The 26,218-nt window shown below is 42.0% G+C and overlaps 1 protein-coding gene across 1 annotated transcript in view; it reads left to right on the forward strand.

Annotated features, from left to right (window-relative positions):
* Positions 1-12,956: 12,956 nt before the first annotated feature.
* LOC127584878 (tumor necrosis factor ligand superfamily member 14-like) overlaps positions 12,957-26,218 on the forward strand; it is a 29,832-nt gene continuing 16,570 nt past the window's right edge. Inside the window, exons 1-2 of the mRNA XM_052041848.1 lie at positions 12,957-13,126; positions 17,008-17,242. Coding sequence (XP_051897808.1) covers positions 12,957-13,126; positions 17,008-17,242 — 405 coding nt within the window. The remainder of the gene's footprint in view (positions 13,127-17,007; positions 17,243-26,218) is intronic.

A 26,218-nucleotide genomic window follows, 5' to 3' on the forward strand; every position in this document is an offset into this window, starting at 1 on the left:
AGCCTGCAGTGATATGAGGTTCAGAATCAGTCTGCTGGAGAGCGAGAGTTCTGGGGGTGGAGAAGAGGCTCTCATATCCGGTTTGTTTACAGATTCCCATAAACACTTGTTTTTTGGTTTCAGCCCCTGTTATTTCTGGTTTGCTACTCTCAAGGGTAGTTCCAACTCTGACTAAAATGCAGTTTTCACATTTACAGTTTCTCACCTTAATTGGAGGTTGTGGTTTGAATGAGTGATAACAGCCTGAATCAAGTACCTTCAGATGGAAGGGAAGAGGGGGTTTCACTAAAACACCAGGGCCTAGTTGCAAACTTTTCCCCAAACTGCCCACCACACGAGGAGGGGAGTGGAAGGTTGTGGCTGCAGACACAAATTTGTGTGCATGTAACAAATAGATTGATCACTATTTTGTTTCACTCCCACTGCCATATCAAGGGAGTGAAATAAAATGTGATCAATCTATTTATGTGCACACAAATTTTCCCTACACGATCACATACAGAAATATCCAGTGAGTTAAAGGTAACTAGCCTCCAACTTGTACGACTTGCCCATATTCCAATAGCTCACAAGAACCGATCAAGTGCTTTCCCTCTCTGCTCCCGTTAGCGGGATCTGGTTCTGAGTTTCTTCTCTGTTCAGTAGAACAAGCAACTCTGGGCTAGCTCTATATCATCAAGTACAAAATCTAATGCAGTAGAGGGCGGGTGGGAGGAAACTGATTAATAAACTAGAAAAAAGACCAGAAAAAAACCCTTGTGAAATTAAATCAGAATGTCTGCTGAACTCTGCATACCTGTGATGGGTCTGGTCTAAGACTGATTAACTCTATTTACCCCCTCTCCAGGGTCAACTTCCAGCAAGAGAGGTAGGTACCTCTGTTAGTCAGCTGGGGTCCTGAAGTTATGGTTCTACCTACCTGTACCTGATATTTCTGAGTAGAGATCGTCAGGAGGTGGACAGGAGGAAATATGTGTGCATTCTGCAGTGAGGAAACAGAAAACTTGGATCTCTCAGCAGGTAGGATGAGAGACAACTATGAATATGCGGTTCCATGAGAGAAATAGCGGACTCCCTCAAACAATTTCCTTTTGACTGGACTAATCTCTCTCTCTCTTTCTCTCTCTCTGGATCTTTGTCTCTCCCTCTCCATTCATACTGATTAGACTCATTTCCCATCTGGAAACAGAATGTGGTTAAGAACAGGAGAACACAATCAACATAGAACTCTGGATCAATTGCTCATTATAAAATAATTAATTAAAATGTTAACGGATCAAGGGGTAAAGAAACGTAGGTCACAAAGTAGTCAGCATTTCATTGAATTGTGGAACAGACTCATGGAGCTAAATGGCCTTCTTCTGGTACTAGAATGGGGTGCAGCTGAGATCAGTAATCAAAGTAAGGTGGCATTTTCTTGCCACTTGTTTGTTCAATCAGTGTCTTTCTACTGAGCTGTGCTGTGTATTTTACCACAGTTGATGCAGATGGTAAAGAGGAATTGTCCTCATGTAATATACATCCTGGACCAGGAGGGAGAAACTATTACTTGAGAAGGAGGAGTAAGCCAAGTAAGGACTGCGTTGGGTAGGGAGGGAGGGAGAAAGTACTGGAAGGAGTATGTGTTTCTGTACTTCTTCTAATGTAATTTGTAACCTAAAGTTGTGATTTAAACTTACAACAAGTGAATATGATTCCAGAATAATTAATATACAAGATTTGCAAAAAGAAGACTCCAATGGACAGTAACAGTGAGGGGAAATAAACATACTGTTTCTGGGTAAACAATTGAGAAACAGCTGCCTCAGTTGGTCCCTTTCCTTGTTGGTCTCTGAGTATTGGGACTTTAGATGACACACTGGCAGGACCAGGATCCAAGCTATTACAAGGTGCTTTGTGTGCATCCAATTGGAGCCATGGGTCTGCCCCTCATTGAGAGCCATTCAACAAATGATGATACAGCAGCTTAATGCAGAGCAGTTGTGGGACAAAGTCTTTCAAAATCTTTCATATTGACGGACTGGATGGGTCACAAAATTCCCTGTTCACCGACCATCTTTATCTTGACAGACTCATGACGCATGCCTAAATAGAAACTCTCTTATCAATCTTTCTTTGAAATTGTGGTTAGGGATAGTGATGTGCTCCTTGTAAGATGATCTTCTCTAGATTAGAAGTCGAGTAGTGAGTAAAGTGCTATACTGTTGTGGGTGCTTGGTCAATGTGGCCAAGACAATTGGTTTGAATCACAGTGACATGTATTGTCACCGGTTTTCAGGCATAGTCTTTGGAAACTTCACAGATCAAGGATTGATCTATCCAAACCACAAGGTCCTTGACCCCAACCACATGGGTCATAGTTGCCCATGCCAAACTGACGGCAAATAGAGCATAAAACCAGTGAGGTTCAACGGTGTGGATTGAAAGAGCAGAGAGCTGAGTCTACAAACAATAGGCTGGAAGAACTCAACGAGTTATGCAGCATCTGTGGGAGTAAAGAAATTGTTGACGTTTTGGGTCGAAAACCTGCATCAGGACTGAGAGTGGAGGGGCGAGAAGGGGAGTGGCGAGAAAGGATTCCGAGGCAATTAGTGGACTGAGGAGGGGTGTGGGATGACAGGCGGGTTGTGTCAGGTAGGGGAGGTGAGCAGGGGTGAAGTTGGAAGACTGTGGCAGGTGAATGATAGTTAGAGGCAGACAGATGGAACAAGGTGGGGGGAGGGGATGCGAAGATAGGAGACAGCTACTGGAGGTAGATAAGCAGGAACACAAAGTGCTCCCAGAGCTGGATTCAGATAAGTAAAGGAGGTGAGAATGTAGATTCTGTTGGAACCAAATGGGGTGGTGGGGGGGGAGATACTTGTATTTTAAGTGGGTGGATGGAGCCAGGAGGGGAAGGGGATGAAGATGGGTGAAGAGGGTTTGGGAGTAGGCTGGGAAAGGGGTCAAAAATGGGGGGACCAGAGGATGGGGGTGGGAAGTGGGGGTGGAGGGAGACAAAAAGGAAAAGGTGGGGGTTACCTAAAATTGGAGAACTCAGGATTCATGCTATTGGGTTGTAGACTATCCAGGCGGAATAAAAGGTGTTGCTCCTCCAGTTTGCATTGGGCTTCATCCTGGCAGTAGAGAAGGCCAAGGATGGGCAGGTCAGTGCGGGAACGGGAAGAGGAATTGAAATGGTCTGCAACTGGGAGCTCGGGATGGCCATTGCAGACTGAATGTAGGTGTTCCGTGAAACAGTCGCTGAGTCTGCACTTGGTCTTGTCGATGCATCTCAGCTCCAGAGCTGAGTCAGCTTCTGTAAAGATGAACGCAGTGTGATGCAGTTCCCAATACGAACAATTTCCACTGAGGGATGGGGAACCTGCTTGGATACTGTGACACACTGTGTAGTTCTGCAAGAACTTTCTTAACCTTGTGACATGTGTATTATCAGTCAGCGATTGCACAAATGACCTGCTAGATCACCTATGAATCAACAGTATTCAGGTCACCTTTCCACATAGAGTGAAACCCCATCCACAGTACTGAGCAAGTGAAACTACGCAGTGCATTTGAAAAAAACTCTACTTGGGATGTAAGTGCATGCACGTATCCTTTGCAAATCTCCTTTGAGCGATTGTGAATCTAGGTTACTTCACCAAGCAGAAACAGCTTTGACTGGACTAGGCTACATAAAAGTTATCAACTTGAAATCTGTGTGTTGAACTTGAAATATTAACCCTTGATTGCCCATCAGTGAATGCTGCCAGAGAACCAGTTGCTTAATGGTCAGGTAAATTGAGATTTATTGAGTTTACGGATGGGTCTTGCAATGGTGGGACTTGACCTCTTTGTTTCAAGTCCAAAACATTGCAACGCTTATACATGAAGAGTATAATATTGACCTACATGAATACCCAGAGAAGTAACAACATCTTCTTAGCACAAAGTATGCAGCAGCACGACATGAAATTAGAGGGAGTTTTGCTCCACAAACAGAGAACTGAGAACCAGTTAGCAACACTTGTACATAGAGAGAGGGGTTTCTGTGGGGTGTGTTTCAAGAGTACAGAAATGTTTAGTAGAGGAAGGAAATATACATTAACGGCTTGGATGTGAAAGTAGGAGGGATAATTAGTACATTTGCAGATGACATGAAATTTGGTGGTGTCGTAGACAGTGAGGAGGGTTGCCTAAGGCTACATAGAGATATAGATAGCTGAAAAGTTGGTGGAGCTATGGCAGGTATAACCGAATCCTGACATGTGCAAGGTGATGCATTTTTGGTGGGCAAACATGGGTAGGTCATATACAGTAAATGGTTGGGCTCTAGGGAGTGTTGATGAACAGAGTGACCTGAGGGTATGAGTTCATAAACTCCTGAAAGTAGCAGTACTTTCAGTGGTAGAGAGGGTGGTGAAGAAGGCACATGGGTTGCTTGATTTCAGTGGCTGTGGCACAGAATAGGTTCTATAGGTAGGTTTAAGTTGAGAGGCAGACTTAGAAGGGATCTCAATGGGAATCTCTTCACACAGAGTAGTTAAAATCTGGAATGCGCTCCCTGAAGAGGTGGTGAAAATAGATATTCTCACAACATTTAAGAAGTATCCAGACAAGCATTTGAATTACCAAGGCATAGAAGGCGATGGACTTAATGTGGGTAACTGGTATTAGTATGGATGAATGCAAAAGCCTGTATGGAAGTGGTGGACCAAAGAGCCTTTTTCTGTGGTGTATTACTCTATGACTCCATGAAGGTGGAAGTTCAGAAAGAAAGTGAGAAATCCTGTGAGTCTGGATTTATCCAATGGGATTGAAATTCATAACACTGGAGATGAGAACAAGAGTGAAATTGGGAAGCTAAGGGTAACCCAATGGCAAAACAAAACTCTGCCCATGAGAATAGGAAAGGTTGGTTGTTGAGATTCTCTGTTCAGTGGGATTAAAATGCTGATTTGGAATCTAGGAACCAAATGGTTCTGATGAAGGATCTTTGAGTTGAAATGTTAATTCTGTTACTGTTTTCCACAGATGTTGCCTGATCTGGTATTTCCAACACTTTGAAGTTATAGAGTCACAGAGTCATCTAGCACAGAATATCCCTTCAGCCCAAAGTATCTGTGCTGGCCCTCAAGAATCTGATTTATACTAATCCCATTTTTTCACACTCGGCCTGTAGCCTTCTATGCCATAGCATTTCAAGTGCTCATCCAAATACTCCTTCAATGTTTTGAGTACCTACCTTACCACCCATTCAGGCAGTGCGTTCCAGATTTCAACCACCCTCTGGATGGAAAACATTTTCCTCTGATCCTCTCTAAACCTCCTACCCCTTACCTTAAGCCTATGCTCTCCAGCTATGGCCTAATTAATGCATTACGTAATAACCTCTGCTAAGGAGAAAAGTTTCTCTTCCCTACCTTATTTGTGCTTTTCAGAATGTTGTACCCCTCAATTAGGTCCACTCTCAGTCTTCTCTGTTACAAGGAAAACAAACCCAGTCTAGTCAGCCTCTTCTCATAGTTGAAATGCTCCACCCCAGGCAACATCTTATCTGAATCTCAAATAACGATGAGTTGGAGTATAGGAAGGAGACCTTAGTGACATGGTGTCATGACAACAACCTTTCCCTCAATGTCAGCAAAGTAAAAGAGCTGGTCATTGACTACAGGAAGGTGGGGGGTGGGGGGGTGGTGCACACGCTCCTATTTATGTCAATGGCACTGAGGTCAAGAGGATTAAGAGCTTCGAGGTCCTAGGAGTGAAAATCAGCAACAGCATGCCCTGGTCCAACCACATAGACACCGCAGCCAAGGAAGCACACCACCACCTCTACTTCCTCAGGAGGCTAAAGAAAGTTGGCATGTCCCCTTTGACACTCACCAATTTTTATCGATGCACCATAGAAAGCATCCTATCTGGATGCATAATGCCTTGGTATGGCAACAGCACTGCCAAGACTGCAAGAAACTACAGAGAATTGTGGACACAGCTCATCACAGAAACCAGCCTCCCCTCCAGACTCTGTCTACACTTCTCGCTGCCTTGGTAAAGCAGCCAACATAATCAAAGACCCCACCCACCCTGGACATTCTCTCCTTGCGCCCCTCCCATCAGGCAGAAGATTCAAAAGCCTGAAAGCACGTACTACTGGGCTCAAGTACAACTTCTATCCCAGTGTTCTAAGACTATTGAGCAGTCTCCTAGTACGATAAGATGGACTCTTGACCTCACAATCTACCTCATTATGGCCTTGCACCTTCTGGTCTGCCTGCACTGCACTTTTTCTGTAACTGTAACACTTTATTCTGTATTCTGTTATTATTTTTCCCTCGTACTAACTCAATGTACTGATATGATGAAATGATCTGTATGGATGGCATGCAAAACAAAGTTTTTCACTGTGCCTCAGTACATGTGTCAATAATAAATCAATTTAGCAATTTATCCTGTTGAATATCCTCTGCAACATTTCCAGTGCAATCACATCCTCCTATACTGTGATGACAAGAACTGTACAGAGTACTCTAGCCATGCTCTAATTAATGCCTTATGTGGTTGTACCAGAACATTTCTTGCTTTTATCTGCTATGACCTGGCTAATGAAGGCAAAGTATCCCACATGACAATTTATCTACCTTTGCTGCTGCTTTCAGGTGTTCTTGGATATGTACATCAAGATCCCTCTGTTCCTCAGTACCTCCTGTGGTCCTACCATTGATTGTGAATATTTTGGTCTATTTAGTCCTCTCGAGATGCATTATCTTACATTTTTCAGGATTAAATTCCATTGCCATTGCCCTGTCTATCTTACCAAATACCTGTGACCTCTGTAAACTTACTAATCATAACACCTGCATTCACATCCAGATCATTCATGTATATAAAACACAGCAAAAGTCCCAACACCGATGCCTGTGTTACATCACTGGTTACAGGCTTCTGCAGAAACAACTCTCAACCATCATCCTCTACCTCCTATCATTTTCTGTTTTTAATCCAAGCTTGCTCCTCAGGTGCATGAGGAAGAGGCATAACAGAACTGGTAGGAAACCACTGAGGAAAAAAAAATCAAAATGACCAATTAAGGAACAATGTTCATACAAAGGTAGCGCTGTTGTGATTTAGCAATGTGAACTCTACCTTACAGAGTCTGAGTGACAACTCTATTTCCCCACCATCGAATATCAAGGCATTTTTCCCAGTCAATCCTTTAAGATTTTTCCTCCAATCCTTTAACCTCATTGTCCGTAACTATGGAACAACCTGCTCCTTAAGATTGTAAGATTATCGCAGTAGACCCTTGGTTTCAGCTTTCATCTTGTCCATGGGAAGAAGATTGATGGAATTAAGTTCTTCCTATCTTGACTCACTTATCTAGAAATTCGATTGCACTTAGTGCTAATGTTCAATCAGGCAACCAATAAAAAACTCCCAAAAATGATGAAAAAGACTTTTGAAATTGTGTTAGGATGGTTTATAGCCAGAAATAAATGCTAAAATAAGACCTTAGCGATTCCCAAAAAGATCTCTTCTGATTTTGAATAACTGCTGTCAGTTTGCTGTGTAGCAACCATGAAGCAAAGAGTAGGGCATATCCTTAAGGACACATTCTCCAATGGCATTCATGCAGCAGCAATACTTTAGCTGCTGTGCATGATACAAGGGCTGCAGAGTAGAAGGAGACAGGTCCAAATTTGCTCAGAAAGGGACATGCAAATTCTAGTTGAAGAGATACAAACCAGGAGACCTGCCTGGACCACCAGAGAACAGCTTGACAACCAGTGGCTAAATTAGTCTCCTTTAGGAGTGACAGTCCTTGCATAAAGGAGCAATGCTGAAGAGATTTCATGTCCTCACAAGATATAACATAGTAGTCTGCACACTACTGTTTACATCTGGGATGTGGAGATTCTCACAGAGAAATATATTTTATACAGAAGTCAGAGTTCTTAAGGTGAGGTGCCTCTCATCAGGAAATATAGTGACACTTTTGCAAACCAATTAAAAGATTGGAGCAGAATTCATGAACTTGTGTCCTATAATCAGTAATGCTGGATTTGCAAAGCAGAATGTGAGGGATTTTTATGCATCATTTGGACTTGATTATTGCTACACTATGTTGATTGTAATGATTGGAGTGTTGAGAAGGTCACCCGGCTTACACTGGGGACTTCATTTTTTACAGGGTCCCTAGGAGAAGCCTTCTCCAATATAAATCCATGCTATCAACACTTCTGTCCTCTGATCATCTGTGAGCCAAGGATGTGAACATTGCATAGGGACATTTTCTAGGTAGCCTCCTACTTCCTCCTGATCCTTTTGCTTCTGTTGTTATGCAGGTTCTGTCGCATGAGCATTTCACATTGCAGTTTTGGAAAATTTGAACCTGTGAATGCATTGTTTATCAGAGAGGTCTATATAGGATGTGGTGTCTCTAAAGATGCTTTAGGGATAGGATCTATACTGTTGGACATGTCTTTTCCTCCTGCCCAGAAGTCCAAAACTCAGCCTGAGTGGGTAGCCAGGGCCATAACGACACCATGGCTGCAGATACGGTGCAAGAGCATTGGCTTCAAATTCTCAGGGATTTCAAACCACCACCGGGGCAGGATGGGTTGCTTCTCAAGAGAACAGAGATCAATGTACTCATGAGGAAGTTCACTAATGTGCTTGGGAAACAAACTAAATTGTCATGGATTGGGCACCAGTACATAACAGCAAAAAAGGAAGGAATGAGCTGCACAAAGAAGTGAGAGTTCCCTATACCATCAGAATGGAAAGCAGAAAAGTATAGACTCAGATAAACCTAAGACTTAAGAAGACAGAGCCAAGTTTAAAATGCATGTGTGTAAATACACAAAGAGCTGTGTGAGAATACGATATAGAGGGAATAACTGGAATGTGGCTCATAAAAGAGCTAGACTGGGCAGTTAATATTCAGAAACAATGTGCAGAGGGAAAAAGCATAGGGTAGCAGTAGTGATAATGAAACAAAGGGAGATAACATCCTTGAGAGTTAAGGACAGAGTCCATTTGGTCAAAGTTAAGAAACAGAAGAATGCTAACATTCTATTGTGGGAATTTCACTGGCCCCAAATAGTGAGAGGGAAAAAGAGGAACAAGACTACTGGAAAATTACAGAGAATTCAATGCCTGTAAGTTTGTGGAAACAAATTAAATTATGGATTTCAAAGGAAAATTGGATAGGCATTTGAGGGAAAATATTTTTTGTAGGGCTACTTGGAAAGGAACTGGTGGGATTGGTCTACAAAGAATTCAATAGGGCGAATGACCTTCTTGAATGAGATAATTTATGATTCATTTTCCGATCCTGTTCTTATGTTCTCTGACATTTCCTTTCTCTGTCTCCTTTTCAGGCTAATAACCAACATCCATGACGAGGCCACTGCATGTGTTGTGATAATGCTGCCTTCCAGAAAAGCGCTACCAATAACATCTTACCTTTCCCTCAACTGTGCACTGCCCCCCCGCCATTGTTGAGCATCTTTTCCCTTTTCCTATATTTCTGCCCACATCCAGAACCACTTCTCTCCCTTCAGCATATTGAAGAGACCTAGGATGTTCCTGTTCGTTGTTGCATCTTCACCTTTCCATCCAACTACAAGGGATGCAATACCTGCCCTATTTGTTTTTTCTCTCCTTGTGGTCCAGAACCCCAAACACGCAAATTACTTCAATTTTGGCTGCTGATAATGTCATCAACTCCTCAATGGGGAGATCAAACACAGAATTTGTGCTATTTTGAAGAATGCCTCTTTTCAGACCATAAGCGTAGTCATCTGTCACTTTAATTCCCACTTTGCCAGCTTCCTACACTGCTGCAATCTACGTTCAAGGTATAGTGCCTTATCTCCCACGTAGGTATCTTACAGCTTTCCAATCTTGATGAAGTTCAACAAATTCAGATAATTGACATTTCTGGTGCTTTTTTCGGATTTCCAGCATTCATGCTACCTAGCTCTGGTAATTTCAGATAATTATTCTACATTTACGCATCCTCCAGACTAACCTTTTGTTCCGTTATACGTTCTACCTACTTTCAGTTTGCACAGTCACCCTTTTTCTTCTGTTGTGTAATATTCCCTTCCTTCTACCCTACCACAGATCTTCCCTTTTGTTCTCTCTTTCCCCACCTCCTCCCCAAATTTTCTCCCCATCTTAAAATTAGTTTCATCTCTACCTTTTCCCAACTCTAACGTAAGCATATTGACCTGAAATGTTAACCCCGCTTCTTTCTCCTGATTTTCAACATTTTCTGTTTTTGAATCAAAAATCATGGTTCCCATGGCAATTAATGTCACTAGAAAACCAGGGTGATGGCATTTGAGCGATGTATGTCTGGATTAATGTACAGGAGCTCAGTGTATTAACCTTAGGTTAGTCTGGTGCTACATGCTAGTGAGGCTTGGGGTTGATAGGTTAATTGGCCACTGTAATTGTTCCTAGTGTGTAGACGAGTGGTAGAATCTGGTAGGAGCTGATGAGAATGTGGGGAGAATAAAAAATCGCATTCTGTAAATGGGTGCTTCCTGGCCAGTGCTAACTCAGTGGGCTGAAGAGTTTGTAGCTTTGCTGTATACCTCCATGTATCTATGATATCTTAAGTCTTGAAAACATGGTGAAGAAGTGAGGATTTCAGAACCTTGGGACTTTGAGTGGTTTGAATGTAATGATAAGCGCATGGACAGAACATGTACTTTAGCTAAACTGGACAAATCCTTGCAAGGAACGTAAATGAATCTCAAACAACAGATTGTGCCAGAAATGGCAGCAGATCAGGCAGCATCTCTAGTGAGAGGAAGCAAGGAATCAGTTAATAGGTCAGAATATTGCAGGGAGACAAAGAGATCATAGCATTGGAAATGTTATAACATAAGGCACAAACAAGTTCACTGGTGTCCAAATCACATCTGGATACCACTTCTGTTAACTTCATTAGGGCATGTATGACTCATAGTCATGCAGACCATCCATAAAGAAGGCCTTCTCAAGATATCTAAGGCCTCTTTTGGCATAACTTAAAGATAGTTATGGAGTCTGGTGATGGGAACTTGCTTCAGAAAGATTCACTTAAATAAAAAAAGCATAACCCTTGCAGCAACTCTCCCTTGGTCACTCAACTCAATTGCAATTATGATCCTGATTCTTTTCCCAATCTTCCCTTAACTCCTTCCCCACCTACCACCCCAACCCTTCCTTCCTGATGCCTCTACAAGTGCAGCATGAAGTAGATACTTCTTTCAAGTTGTAGATGCATGGTGAGGTTTCCTTTATACTCTTCTATTAAAAACTGCCAGGCCAGGTTCATTCAGGGTTAGGTACAGAGTAACGATCCACCTGCGCTGTCCCATCAGACATTTGGGGACAGTTACAGAAAAAGTTAGACAGAGAATAAAGCTCCCTGTACACTGCATCTATTTGGAAATGGGATACTGGGACACTGAAAGATTGGCAAGAATCCCATGTCCTTTCTGAAGGGAATTGGTGAGTGGTGACCAATAGTTTTATACTAGAAGCCAAATTTGCTGGGGTACAGAGAGGGCCAAGTCACATTGGTCAGCGGAGATGGAATATTTATACCAGGAACTAACTCAGCTCACTGAGAAGGGGCAGCTAGAGAACTGAAAAGTTACAAAAATGTATTTAAAATTAAAGCCTCTGTCTTTCTGCCAGTGAAAGTTTCAAAGGTCGAATTTGACTCATTCTCTCCAAATAATGAAACTCAGAACAAGCAAAGAGAAATGGTATTGAAACTAACCAGATTTCTTCAAGTCACAGAGTCATGCAGCACAGAAACAGGCCAGCCTACCAAGTCTATGTCAATCATTAAGTAACTATCTAAACTAATGCCATTGCTCATTAAGTACCTATCTAAACTAATCCCATTTATTAGCACTTGGTCCACAGCCTACTATGCCTTAGTGATTCAAGTGCTTGTTCAGATGTTTCTTAAACGTTGTGAGAGTATCTGTCTCCACCACCTTCTCTGGCAGTGCGTTCCAGATTTCAACCACTCTCTGGGTGGAAAAATTCTTCCTCAGATCACTCTAAAGCTATGACATCACCTTAAGCCTATGCCCTCTAGTCTTATACATTTCTGCCACGGGGAAAAGTTTCTTACTATCTATCCTATCTATGCCTTTCACAATTTTGTATACTTCTATCCCCCCTCAGCCTCCTTTGCTCCAAGGAAAACAAATCCAGCCTTTCCAGTCTGTCCTCATAACCGAAATGTTCCATCCCAGGCAAATGTTCCATGTGAATCTCCTCTGCACCCTCTCCAGTGTAATCACGCCCTTCCTATAGTGTGGCGACCAGAACTGCACACAATTTTCCAGCTGTGGCTTAATCCCCTGGACCACATGAAGGATACTGTCCCACAAGACCATATCTGGTGAAATCAAAGACATGGACATTCAGAACAAATTTCAGAAATTTCTGAAGTGCAGAAAATAATGGGGATTTGTTGAAGTTACATTGAGTAGAGGGGTACAAGGTGCCCAGGGATTAGTGGTGGGATCCCAAGTGCTTCCTATTTACATTAACATCAACAGTTGTATTTATTCATGTAGATTTAACAGAAGAAATGTTTCAAGTTACAATCAGAAATAGACACCATGACAAAAAAAGGGTGAACAAAGGCTTTGTCACACAGACAAACATTAAACAGAAGCTGAGAGCAAAAGGTGTTGGATGGGCCAGTGCAGGGAATTGGTGGGAACTTAGGGAGGGAATTACAGATCTTGGAGTCTCAGCAGCTGAAAGCATAGTAAGGGGAGGATGCACATAATATTAGTCAGAAGAATGAGGAGTTTGGGCAAGGTTGTAATTTTAGAGCAAGTTACAGAGCAGGGCGAGGAAAGGATCCAATGAGCACGTAGCGCTGACTGATTGGCATCGTGCTGGAGAGAAGGTTGGCAGCAGAGTTTTGTGTGAGCTCGAATTTTCAGATGGCAGAGAACAGAGAACAGCCAAAGCAGCACAAGAGCAGCAAAGCCATGGAAGAGAGCATCACCGAAGGAGGGGCAGGAACGGAGTTGAGTGAAGTGCTGGTGATGACCTTTGTGATGGAAGCAGTGCTGGGTTGGATGCTCAGCTTGTTGAAAAGGATGTCAAGATTGTAAGTGGGTTGGTTTAGCCTGAGATAATGGAAAGGAATGGAAAGGGCAGGGGAGTTTATCGTTAAGATAATGGCTTCAGATTTCCAAATAAGACTTATTCAAGACTCTTAAAACAAAAACAGAAAATGCTGGAAACAGCAAAGCAGAGTTAATATTTCGGGTCAAAGAAACTCTTTCCACAGATACTGCTTGACTGCTGAACATTTCCGACATTTTCTGATTTTGTTTCATATTTTCCAGCATGCGCTATTTTTTTAATTTCCAATGGTTATTCAGGATTCATGTCAGATTGCTGGAAAGGTAAAACTGGATGTCTTCAAACATGTGCAAACTCATTTCAAGTCTGGTGCCAATGTTGTCAAAGGCACAGATTATAGATGAGAAGAAATGAAGGATAGATCCATGAGAAACTCTCAAGGTAGTGCTGCGGCTTGAGCAAAAAAAAATTGAAGTTGCTCTATAGTTATGAGCGGAAATACATGTGAGGAAGCAACCGGGGAAATCCAACTGAGGAAATTCACTGTAAAAGAATGGTAATGCTGAAGATGGGTTGATGGGTGATGAGGGAAAGTACACCATGGTCACAGAGGATCCCAGTTGTGACTTCTACAAGCAATGCTTTTCAATCCAATGACAAAGAGAGAAATCAGATTGGAGAGAGTTAAACATGGAGTTGCAGGAAAGAATGTTGCAAGTTTTGGAGGTGACAATGCATTTGAGAAGAGGCTGTAGATGAGGTGATAACTTGCAAGAACAGAGGGTTTGAGAATAAATATTTTAAGAAAGGAAATGACAATTGCAGCTTTGATAGTAATCGATTTGTAAACTAGGGAAAGCGCTGTTTGCAATGCTATGTAAGATAAGGGCCAGGAAGTGAACCGGATGATAAGCAGTTTGGAAGGAATAGGATCAAGGAAGGAGATGGATCTTGTGACAAGAGGATGTGGAGAGATAATCAAGGATGGAAAAAGATGCACAGTCAGGGCTTGGCCAGAGAGAAAAATGAGGGAAGATTTAACTTGGCAAAGACAGCTGAATGGATGTTGTTAGAGAGAGAACCTGTATATTGTTAGAAGTGAGGGTGGAAGGAGCAGGAGGTTGGGAGAGCTTGAGGTAATTGATAGTAGATAAATGAAGTTATAGTTTCCAGGTTCTTGGTCCCCAGGTTAACCTTGGTGCAGTGGGTGGTTTTGAAAGAAATGAGCATAGTCCGAGAGAACTTGACTTCATTGGCCAGACCTGGCAATAACTGTACACCAATTAAGTATATGATGAGGTCCTACAATGAGGCCTGACCTGAAACGAGAGCGAAAGTTTCCTTAGGGACAGGATAGGCAAGGTAGATAAAAGAATAGCTAAACTGTGAAAATATTACAGCATGGATGAAAGGATTGAACAGTTGGCATGGGAAAGGTTTTTCTTTTAGTGATTGATATGGGAGATAATGGAGTTGGCAGAGTACAGCAGGATGTCGGCGATGCTGGGTTGGAGAAAATGATTAGAGATAATCATTTTGTATTGGTATTGGTTTATTATTGTAACTTGTACCGAGGTACAGTGAAAAGCTTGTCTTACAAACTGATCGTACAGGTCAATTCATTACACGGTGCAGTTACATTGAGTTAGTACAAAGTGCATTTATGTAGTACAGGTAAAAACAATAACAGTGCAGAGTGAAGTGTCACAGCTACAGAGAAAGTGCAGTGCAATAATATGCAAGGTCACAACAAGGTAGATCGTGAGGTCAGAGTCCATCTCATTGTAGTCTTATCACAGTGGGGTAGAAGCTGTCCTTAAGTCTGGTGGTACGTGCCCTCAGGCACCTGTATCTTCTACCCGATGGAAGAGGAGAGAAGAGAGGATGTCCCGGGTGAGTGGGGTCTTTGATTATGCTGGCTGCTTCACCAAGACAACAAGAGGTAAAGACAGAGTCCAAGGAGGGGAGGCTGGTGTCCGCGATGCTCTGGGCTGTGTCCACAACACTCTGCAGTTTCTTGTGGTCCTGCGCAGAGCAGTTGCCATACCAAACTGTGATACATCCAGATAGGATGCTTTCTATGGAGCATCGGTAAAAATTGGTGAGAGTCAAAGGGGACGAACCAAATTTCTTTAGTCTCCTGGGGAAGTAAAGGCACTGGTGAGCTTTCTTGGCCATGGCATCTACGTGATTTGACCAGGACAGGCTGTTGGTGATGTTCACTCCCAGGAACTTGAAGCTCTCAACCCTCTTGACTTCAGCACCATTGATGTAGACAGGTGCATGTACACTGCCCCTTTTCCTGAAGTCAATGACCAGCTCTTTTGATTTGTTGACATTGAGGGAAAGGTTGTTGTTATGACACCATTCCACTAAGCTCTCTGTCTCCTTCCTGTACTCCGACTCATCGCTGTTTGAGATACGGCCTACAACGGTGGTATCATCTGCAAACTTGTAGATGGAGATAGAGTAGAATCTGGCCACACAGTCATGAGTGTATAGGGAGAGGAGTAGAGGGCTGAGGATGCAGCCTTGTGGGGCACCAGTGTTGAGAATAATTGTGCCAGAGGTATTGCTGCCTATCCTCACTGATTGCGGTCTGTTGGTTAGAAGGTTGTGATTGGCACTATAGGAATAAAGGCCAAAGGCAACTGTACAATTGATGAGGTAGCACGACTGTGGAAAAGAAATTTTCTGAGGAGAAAGGGGCTTAAGGAAAATGAAGGGAATGGATTCAGACGAGAAAGTGCTAATGAAGCCAAGATGAAGGTTAGGTTAGAGTTGCCAAAGATGGAGGGTCAGTTGGTGAAGAGATTGAGGAAGAAAAGGGAGACTTATACTTCCTCCAATTTCAGGCAGGATTGCCAAATTCCTTACAGTTCCTAAATGTACAATTGTGCTTATTCTGTATGTGAAGAGCATCGGCAGAAGCGATAAGGAAATACCATCAGTGCATTGGCAGGAAACGGATATAAACTTGTATTTATAAAGGGATACAGAATGGGTGTGGGTCAGCTGGTTTAACATAGGCGCTAGAAAACTATTTAAATAGTTGATTGCTATCTAGAGATAGACTGCATTTTATTTTTACTATTAATTTCAAAATAGAAGGTTGTACTTGAACACATTTTTATTAAATTCTCAAGAAATATCAGATTTGAATAATTGAGAGTCATAAACACTGAAAGTGCACATGAAAATAATGAAGGCCAATATTCTGTTGAAAAGCTGAAATAAAAATAGTAAATTCTGGAAATACTTAAAAGGTTATCAGCCTGAAACACTAACACTTCTCCCCACAGATGCTGCCCGATCTGCTGAATATTTCCAGCATTTCTGTTTTTAAATTTAGACTTTCATCATCTATAATCTGTTGTCTTTTTTTTACTGAAAAAGCAATGTGCGAGCAGGAAATAAGACATTAAATTGCTTGTTGTACTTCATTTCGTGTCAATATTTATTTTAAATACACTTAAATTAGAGAGGATTACAAATGATAAATAACCATTTTTAAATTGATACAGTATAAAATCTCTGCCCTGAGCAACCTGCCAGTTTAAGCAATATAAACTGGAGAAAAAACTATTTGAGAAATCTGATAAAATACGGTAAATATTGAGAAATTCTGTGTGAGGCAGTAATTTATATACATCCTGCAGGTGTGAATAGTGTTGGAAGAAGCATCGACTCTCAGTGTGTCATTTGACAAGTGCAGGAAGCCCAGTGGTGAGGTCCTATTATAAGCTAAAGATGCGGTTTCAAATTGACAAAACCTGTGGGTGGAAGTTTAATGTTGGTATAAAGCACAGAGCAAGGGTTGGCCAGTACTGACAAATGATGTGTTCTGGGCACCAGCGGTGCTCTTGCTGAATGTACTGGACATCAGTTTGCTTTTAAATCCAGTTTTATCCTGGAGATGGGGGACAGCTTTGCTTATCCTTCAGTGTTTGTTGTGGACGGACGGTCAGACACTGTCCCTTTTGCTACCTCGAATAAGAGGAAAAAACTGACTTTAACACACAAGTTCCTTGGGATGCTGGTGCTGTTGGCTCTGGTTGGAGATGGGCTTGGAGCCTTCTATCTGTGGAAATTGCGTTTTGATGTTCAGGAATTCAACTCCATGTTTCTAACTGTTAAGGTAAACCATGTACAACTTATCCTCTCTTATATTAAATTGTCTTTTTCAATGGGACATGTAGACAAACTGCAATCCACACATAGCCAAGTCCGACATGTAGCTAACCGTTTTGTCATTCTACTCTTCTGAGCACATCAACCCTTACCTGCACTGCTAAAGCGTGTTCAATAACAACCAGACCAATGGCTGTGGCAGCATTGTAACAAAGTGGCTGAACCTGACACTTTCGGTCTGTAGAGACTCTTTGAGAGGTGGAAATAACTAGGGTACTGAATGTTTGAGGTACAGTGTTCTGACTGATGAACAGACCAAGAGTGTTAGCAGATATCAATCTAATAAAACTAAATGTTAAAGTTTAAGTTACTTAATCACCAAAGGTCGCTTATAAACTTTCCAGATGATATTTGTAAACAAATGGGCTGAACTAACAAGATTTATTGCTTAAAATAATGGTCTCTGATTTTGAAGCATGAGAGATTAATTAAAGCCAATATATATGGGTCATCCTGTAATAATAAGCAACATAACTCTCCCAAGTTTGTGTGAGGGAATCCCAGTATGCTGTACTATGGAGCTGAGCAGCAGGTCTATCACGGGGCACTGTACAAGTTGGGCTGTCAACATTAAACGTTCATTTGGTGTGCATGATTCAATATGGGAATGGAAACAAACTGTGACAATGAACTAACACATCATGTCGGTGGTAAGCATTAAACTGTTAAATTTGCATTGCCCTGATAGTGGCTTGGACTATCAAGAAAGAGAAGGGCAAATCTCTGCTATAACTCTATTGATAGGAAAGGATATTCTGAGATGTAATTTTGATTATTGTCCACCTTTAGTAAATAAACTAAATTAACACACATCACATTGCACAAAATAGTGATTGAGAGGGAGCATGTGTGAGATAGCACAATGGGACAGGATTACGTGAGAACATAAGAAGTAGAAGCAGGGTCAGGAGTAGGCCATACAGCACCTTGTGCCTGCTCTGCTTTTCAATAAAATCATTCCTCAAAGCCACTTTCCTGCATTGACCCATTATCATTTAATCCCCATTACATACATCCAAATCTATCAATCTCTGTCTAGAATATGCTCAGCAACTAAGCCTCCACAGCCTTCTCCAGCGATGCACCACCCTCTGGGTAAAGAAATTTCTTCTCTTTTCTATGCTAAATGACTGACCCCTCATTTTGAAGTACTGACTTCTTAAACATCACAGCTAGAGAAAATATCAACTGCATCTACCCTGTCAGACCCCTGTCATGTGACCATGAAAAGGATCTAGAGATCATGATGTAGTATTAAATGGTTCAGTGGGACAGAGTGAGCAGGCAAGTGATCCGTGGGTTAAATGGGACAGGGTGTGATCTAAAAACAATTTGGGAATTGCATTGTGCATGGTGGATCAGCTAGACATTGGCATAAGGATGCTTCTAAGGTTAACAAAGACGGTTTGAGCTGTAGCAAAAATTGAGTGATGTTTAAGAAGCAATAGTTTTACAAGAAAATACTGCCTAAATTATTTTAAAATAGCTTAGGTTTTAGATTGTGATCTTTTATTTGCTATTGTTCACATATATTGGAATCATTTCATTGTAAATAATAAATGCTTATAACTTTATTGATTAACTTGGCTTCTTTTGTCATCATGGTTGTTTAAGTAATTTAAGTCTGAAATGATGCACTATCATTTATACTCTGAGTGAGATCCCCAAAATACAAGGTTATTCCCATAGCAATAAATCGTTTTCAGAGAAGTTATTCTGCTCATTTTCCTGCCATTACACTACCAAAATTTAGTGAAATGGCAGGGCTGCTGCTGATGCTCTGAAACCACAGAGGAAAGGATCTAAAATAAAAGAATGTAAGAACATAAATAGAAGCTGGAGCAAGTCCTGCAGCTCTTTGAGCCTGCTCCTTCTTTCATCAAGATCACGCCTGATCTTCCACTTCAGCATCATTTTCAAGCACTATCCACACATCCCCCGATTCCTTTAATGCCCAGTAATCAATTGATATCTGTTTTGAATAACCAAAATGACTCTTCCACAGCTGTATATAGGGAGTATGAACCATACTTGTATAAATTAATAGGACCATATGACTGAAGAAATTTCCCAAACGCCTACCCTTTATTTTTAAACTATGCTCCTGGTGCTGATTACAGATTCGTCATTTAGGGGAAATATCCTTGCTGTTCCTATCCCTTTGAGATCTTTCATATTCTAAACGCTACAGAATACAGTCCCAGCCTATTTAACTTCTTCCATTCAGCAAACATGCCATTCTTCCAAGTGTTAACTACACACTCTCCAATTAGAACAGACTCACACAAGAACACAAGAAAATAGGAGCCTGCCCTGTACAATTCACTATGATCATGGCTAATCAGTGCAGGCCTCAACTCCTCTTCTGTGCCATTTCCCCAGAATCCTTAATTTCTTGATCCTTCAAGTATTTATTCATCTGCACCTTAAGTATATGTAATAATTTGGCCTTCACCAGCCACAGGGGCAGAGAATTCCAGAGATTCATTACTCACTGAAAGAAGAAACTTCTGTACATTTCAGTTTTAAATGACTGGCCCCTTATTTTGCAGCTATGTCCACTTGTTCATGACTCAACCACTCAACATCTACCCTGTCAAACCCCCTCAGGATCTTATACGTTTGAATAAGATCACCCCTCATTTCAAGGATTACAGACCTAAACAGTCCAACCTCCCTTAATAGGACAACCCTTTCATTCCAGGAATTACCCTTGTGAATTTCTTTTGGGCTGCCTCCAACACAATTTTCACCAAAAGTGTATATAGTATTCCAGATGTGGCCTCACAAAACCCTATTCTTAAACTTCAACCCCTGCACAGCATGCCTTTTGCTTTCTTAGCTACTTATTGGACCTGCCTGCTAGCTTTTTGTGATTCATGCACTAGAACAACTAGATCCCTCTGAACTTCACCCATTTGCAGTTCCCTCCAGTTAGATAATAATCCGTTTTTTGATTCCTCTTACCTCACACTTTCCCATATTAAACTCCATTTGCCAGGTTTTCGCCCTGTCACCTAATCTGTCCAAATGCCTTTGCGGAATCACAATGCTCTCATCACAACATGCCCTTCCATTTCACTCAGGGTCATAAGTTAAGTCCATAGAAAGATTTAAAAAGTTGAACCATTTTTTAAGAAAAGAGGTTTCAATGTTGAAATTTTTAAAACTATAAAGCCATTGAGGGAGGAAAGCTTTATATGGCAGGAAGAAGCACAGTCCACTAGGCTCAAGGACAGTTTCTATCCTACGGTGATAAGGCTATTGAACGGTTCCCTTATACGATGAGATGGACTTTTGACCTCACAATCTACCTTGTATGACCTTGCACTTTATTGTCTACCTGCAATGCACTTCCCTGTAGCTGTGACACTTTACTCTGAATTCTGTTATTGTTTTTACCTGTACTACCTCAATGCACTCTGTACTAATTCAATGTAACTGCACTGTGTAATGAATTGATCTGTATGAACGGTTTGCAAGACAAGTTTTTCACTGTACCTCGGTACAGGTGACAATAATAAATCAATACCAATACCAAGATATGGATAGTAGGATCAAGACAAGGGAATATGCAACAAGTGGGAGCTTACTGAGTGGTGTGGAGGAACAAAGGGACTCTGGAATGCACATTCACAGATCTTTAAAGATAGCAGCACATGGTCAAAGTAGTGGTTAGAAAGACATACCGGATGTTGTCCTTTATGAGATTATGCTAAACCATAGTTTGAACATAGAATATAGAACATTACAGCACAGTACAGGCCCTTCGGCCCACAATGTTGTGCCGACATTTTATCCTGCTCTAAGATCTATCTAACCCTTCCCTCCCATATAGCCCTCCATTTCTCTATCATTCATGTGTCTATCTAAGAGTCTCTTAAATGTCCCTAATGTATCTGACCCCCCAACCTCTGCTGGCAGTGCGTTCCACGCACCCACCACTCTCTGTGTGAAAAACTTACCCCTGACATCCCCCTTATATCTTCCTCCAATCACCTTAAAATGATGTCCCCTCATGTTAGCCATTGTCGCCCTCTGACTCTCCACTCAATCTATGCCTCTTATCATCTTGTACACCTCTATCAAGTCACCTCTCGTCCTCCTCTCCAAAGGGAAAAGCCCCAGCTCACTCAACTTATCCTCATAAGACATGCTCTCCAATCCAGGCAGCATCCTGGTAAATCTCCTCTGCACCCACTCTAAAGCTTTCACATCCTTCCTATAATGAGGCGACTAGAACTGAACACAATACTCCAGATGTGGTCTAATCAGAGTTCTGTAGAGTTGCAACATTACCTCGCGGCTCTTGAACTCAATACCCCGATTAATGAAGGCCAATACACCATACACCTTCTTAACAACCCTATCAATCTGCGCGGCAACCTTGAGGGATCTATGGACATGGACCCCAAGATCCCTCTGTTCCTTCACACTGTTAAGAGTCCTGCCATTAACCTTGTATTCTGCCTTCAAATTCGGTCTACCGAAGTGTATCACTTCACACTTTACCAGGTTGAACTCCATCTGCCACTTCTCAGCCCAGCTCTGCATCCTATCAATGTCCTGTTGTAACCTACAGCAACCTTCTACACTATCCACAACACCACCAACCTTTGTATCATCAACAAACTTACTAACCCACACTTCCACATGCTCATCCAAGTAATTTATAAAAATCACAAAGATCAGGGGTCCCAGAACAGATCCCTGCAGAGCACCACTGGTCACCAATCTACCACCACCCTCTGTCTTCTATGAGTGAGCCAATTCTGAATCCACACAGCCAAGTTTCCCTGGATCCCATGCCTCCTGACTTTCTGAATGAGCCTTCCATGAGGAATCTTATCAAATGCCTTCCTAAAATCCATGTACACCACATCCACTGCTCTACCTTCATCAATGTACTTTCTCACATCCTCAAAGAATTCAATCAGGCTCGTGAGGCACGACCTGCCCATCACAAAGCCATGCTGACTGTCCCTAATCAGCCTATGCTTCACCAAATCCCTATAAATCCTGTCTCTAAGAATCTTCTCCAGTAACTTTTCCACCACTGAAGTAAGACTCACTGGTCTGTAATTCCCAGGGTTATCCCTACTCCCTTTCTTAAGCAAAGGAATAACCTTTGCCACCCTCCAATCATCTGGCAAAAATCTGTGGCCAGTGAGGATGCAAAGATCATTGCCAAAGGCGCAGCAATCTCTTCCCTAGCTTCCTGTAACAACCTTGAATATATCCTGTCTGGCCATGGTGACTTATCTATCCTAATGTTTTTCAAAAGTTCCAGCACATATTCTTTCCTCACGTCGACATGCCCTAGCGTATCAGCCTGTTGTATGCTATCCTCATGTTTCCTCTTTTATCCCCGATTGGTCCTACCCTCACTCTAGTCATCCTCCTATTCTTCACATACGTGTAGGACGCCTTGGAGCTTTCCTTGATCCTACTTGCCAAGGACTTCTAATGCCCCCTTCCAGCTCTCCTAAGTCCATTCTTAAGCTCCCTCCTGGGTACCTTGTAACTCTCCAGAGCCCTGTCTGATCCATGCTTTCTAAACCTCAGGTAAGCTTCTTTCTTCTTCTTGACAAGATATTCTACATCTCATGTCAACCACGGTTCCTTCACTCTACCATCCTTACCCTGCCTCAATAGGATAAACCTATCCAGAACCCCATGCAAGTACTCCCTAAACAACCTCCACATTTCCGCTGTGCACTTCCCAAGAACATCTGTTCCAATTTACGCTCCCAAGTTCCTGCCTAATAGCATCATAATTCCCCCTCCCCCAGTCAAATACTTTCCCATATTATCTGCTCCTATCCCTCTCCAAGGCTACGGTAAAGGTCAAGGAGTTATGGTCACTGTCCCCAAAATGCTCTCCCACTGAGAGATCTGAAACCTGATCAGGCTCATTGTCTGGTACCTCTCCACTAGTTGGCCTGTCCACATACTGTGTAAGGAATCCTTCCTGTACACACCGAACAAACTCCGTCCCATCTATCCCCTTCACACTAAGGAGGTGCCAGTAAAGCCACTCCCCCACCTCTTTTACCTCCGTCCCTGTCCCTTTTGAAACATCCAAACCCAGGAATATCCAGCAGCCATTTCTGCCCTTGTGACAGCCAAGTCTCTGTAATGGCCTCCACGTCATAGTTCCATGTACTTACCCATGCTCTAAGTTCATCACCCTTGTTCCTGATACTTCTCGCATTAGATACACTTCAGCCCATCCAACTGACTGCAGTTTTGCCCTTTTAAATGCCTATCCTTCCTCAGTCTTTCTGCACTCTGCATCTACTTGTACACTAAATGCACCAACCTCTGACCTATCACTCTGGTTCCCAGTGCTGCAACGTCTGTTCACCACATTACAGAATATTCTCATCTTCCTTCTAGAGGCTATAGAAGGGATATGGGGATGTTACCAGAACTGGACAATTATAGCTGTGGGGAAAGATTGGAACAGAGAAGGCCAAAGAGATACTTGACTAAGGTGAATAAAAATTATGAATATCCTCGATGGTGTAAATGAGAGGGGCCTATGTTCTTTATCAAAACAGTGAAAAAACCACACGGCATAGATTTTAAATAATAATTGGAATGTTTAAAGGGGAGATGAGGAAAATGTCATTTTACCTCCCAGTGTAATAGTGATCTAGAATTCACTGACTTCAAAGATAATAAAGTCAGAGGCCCTCATGATTTTATTTGGACGTCTGCATGAAGAGATGTGACATAAAGAGCTAGAGACCAATGGCCTGGAAGGCAGAATTCGGCTCTCTTTCCACTGTTTCAGGCACAGAGCTGAATGGCATCCTTCTGCATTGTAAATTTTCTCAGATTTCTATTTTTTAACCTGAGGAATAGGGATTCAAAATCCTCTAAATCAGGAAGGAAAGCCAATAAAATGTTTTGCTCAATTTGTGAACTAAATGACGATTGAAATGGATACTAAGATAGAAAGATTTCTTTGTGTTGTGCCTTTTCAAATCCTTAAGGTGCCCTAAATTATATTTTAGATTGCAGTATTTTAAAAAAATGAAATTATACACAGAAAAACTCTAAAAACGTCAAATGAAAAAATGACCAGATTATCTGGACCAATGAGGGAAGGAGCATTACTGGACCCCGTCTGAGGAAATGTAGCTGGTCAAGTGGAGGCAAGTGTCAGCAGAGAATCATTTTGGAGATAGTGACCCTAACTTTATATATTTCAAAGCGGTTATGGAAAAGCATAAGAATAGACCAGTAATAAAGGTTTTAAACTGGAGGAAGGTTAATTTCATTAACATGAGGGAGAATCTGACAAAGGTAGATTGGGAGCATATACTTGCAAGTAAATCTACATCTGCATAGTGGGAAGCATTCAAATAAATATCAAGAGTTCAAGGCCAACATGTTCCTGTCAGGGTAAGGGTTAGGAGTAACAAGTATAGGGAACCCTGGATATTGAGGGTTGGATAAAGAGAAAAAAGGAAGCATATCCCAGGCATAGGGAACTAATGAAGGGGGAGGGCCATCAAGAGTATAGTGTCAGGAAGTACTCAGAAAGAAAATTAGAAAGGCTAAGAGGGCTAACAAAAAGACACTGCCAGACAGGATGAAGGTAAATCCAAAGGCATCCACACTTAAAGCAGAGTTTTCCATAAATAACCAGGTATCAAGTAGGGTCCATCTGCATGTGAAGCCAGAAGGGATAGGTGAGGTCCTAAATGAATACTTTTCATCAGTATTCACAAAGATAGACATTGTTCTTGGAGAATTCATTGAAGGGGTAGGTGAAAGCCTAGTGCAGGTTTCAATAAATAAAGAGGAGGTACTTGATGCCTTATTGGTCTTAAAAGTGGATAAATCCCAGGACCCAATGAGGTTTATCCCAGGCCGCTAAGGGAGGCAAGGGAAGAGATTGCTGGGGCTTTGGCTATGAGGTACCAGATGACTGGAGGACAGCAAATGTGGTCTTCCTTTTCAAGAAAGGCAGCAAAGAAAAGCATGGTAACTATAGACCCATGAGCCTAACATCAGTGGCAGGGAAGATTCTGGAACAAATTCTGAGGGAGAGGATTAATGATCATTTGGAAAGGCAGGGACTTATCTGAGTCAGACCACATGGTTTTGTCAAGGGCAGATCCTGTCTGACCAATTTGATTGAATTCTGTAAAGAGATAGCAAAGTGTATCGATGAGGGCTTTATTAAGGCATTTGACAAGGTACCTCATGGAAGACTGATTCAAAGGAGTAGGGTCCATGGGATCCAGGGAAAGTTGGGAAACTGGATTCAAAAAGAGACAGAGGGTGATGTTAGAAGGTTGTTTTTGTGATTGAAGCCTGTGACTACTGGTGTCCCTCAAGGATCACTGCTGTGACCCTTGTCATTTATAACATGCCATTTGCATGATTTGGATGTGGAAGTGGGAGGCATGATCAGTAAGTTCGTGGATGACACAAAGATTGGTGGCATTGACTGAGTGGAATGTAGTCTTAGACTGCAGAGAGATATCAATGTGTTGGTGAAATGGGCTGAAAAACAGCAGATGGAGTTTAATCCAGACAAACGTACAGTGACGCATTTTGGGAATACTAATGAGGCATGGACATAACACCGTGAATAATAGGGTGTCAGTGAATATTGAAGAATGCAGGGACCTTGGAATACAAGTCCATAGATCCTTGAAGATGGCAACACATGTAGATAATGTGGTTAGGAAGGCACGGGATTCTGGCCTTCTAGTCGGGGCATCGAATACAGAAGTAGGGATGTTATGCTCTAATCTTATAAAACCTTGGTCAAACCACAGCTGGAATACCGCAAGCAGTTCTAGTCACCATGCTATAGGAAGCATGTGGTAGTGCTGGAGGGATACAGAGGAGATTCACCAGGATGTTGTTTGGGATGGAGCAATTCAGTTATGAGGAGAGA

The sequence above is a fragment of the Pristis pectinata genome, chromosome 31 (assembly GCF_009764475.1).
Source record: "Pristis pectinata isolate sPriPec2 chromosome 31, sPriPec2.1.pri, whole genome shotgun sequence".
Lineage (NCBI taxonomy): Eukaryota > Metazoa > Chordata > Chondrichthyes > Rhinopristiformes > Pristidae > Pristis > Pristis pectinata.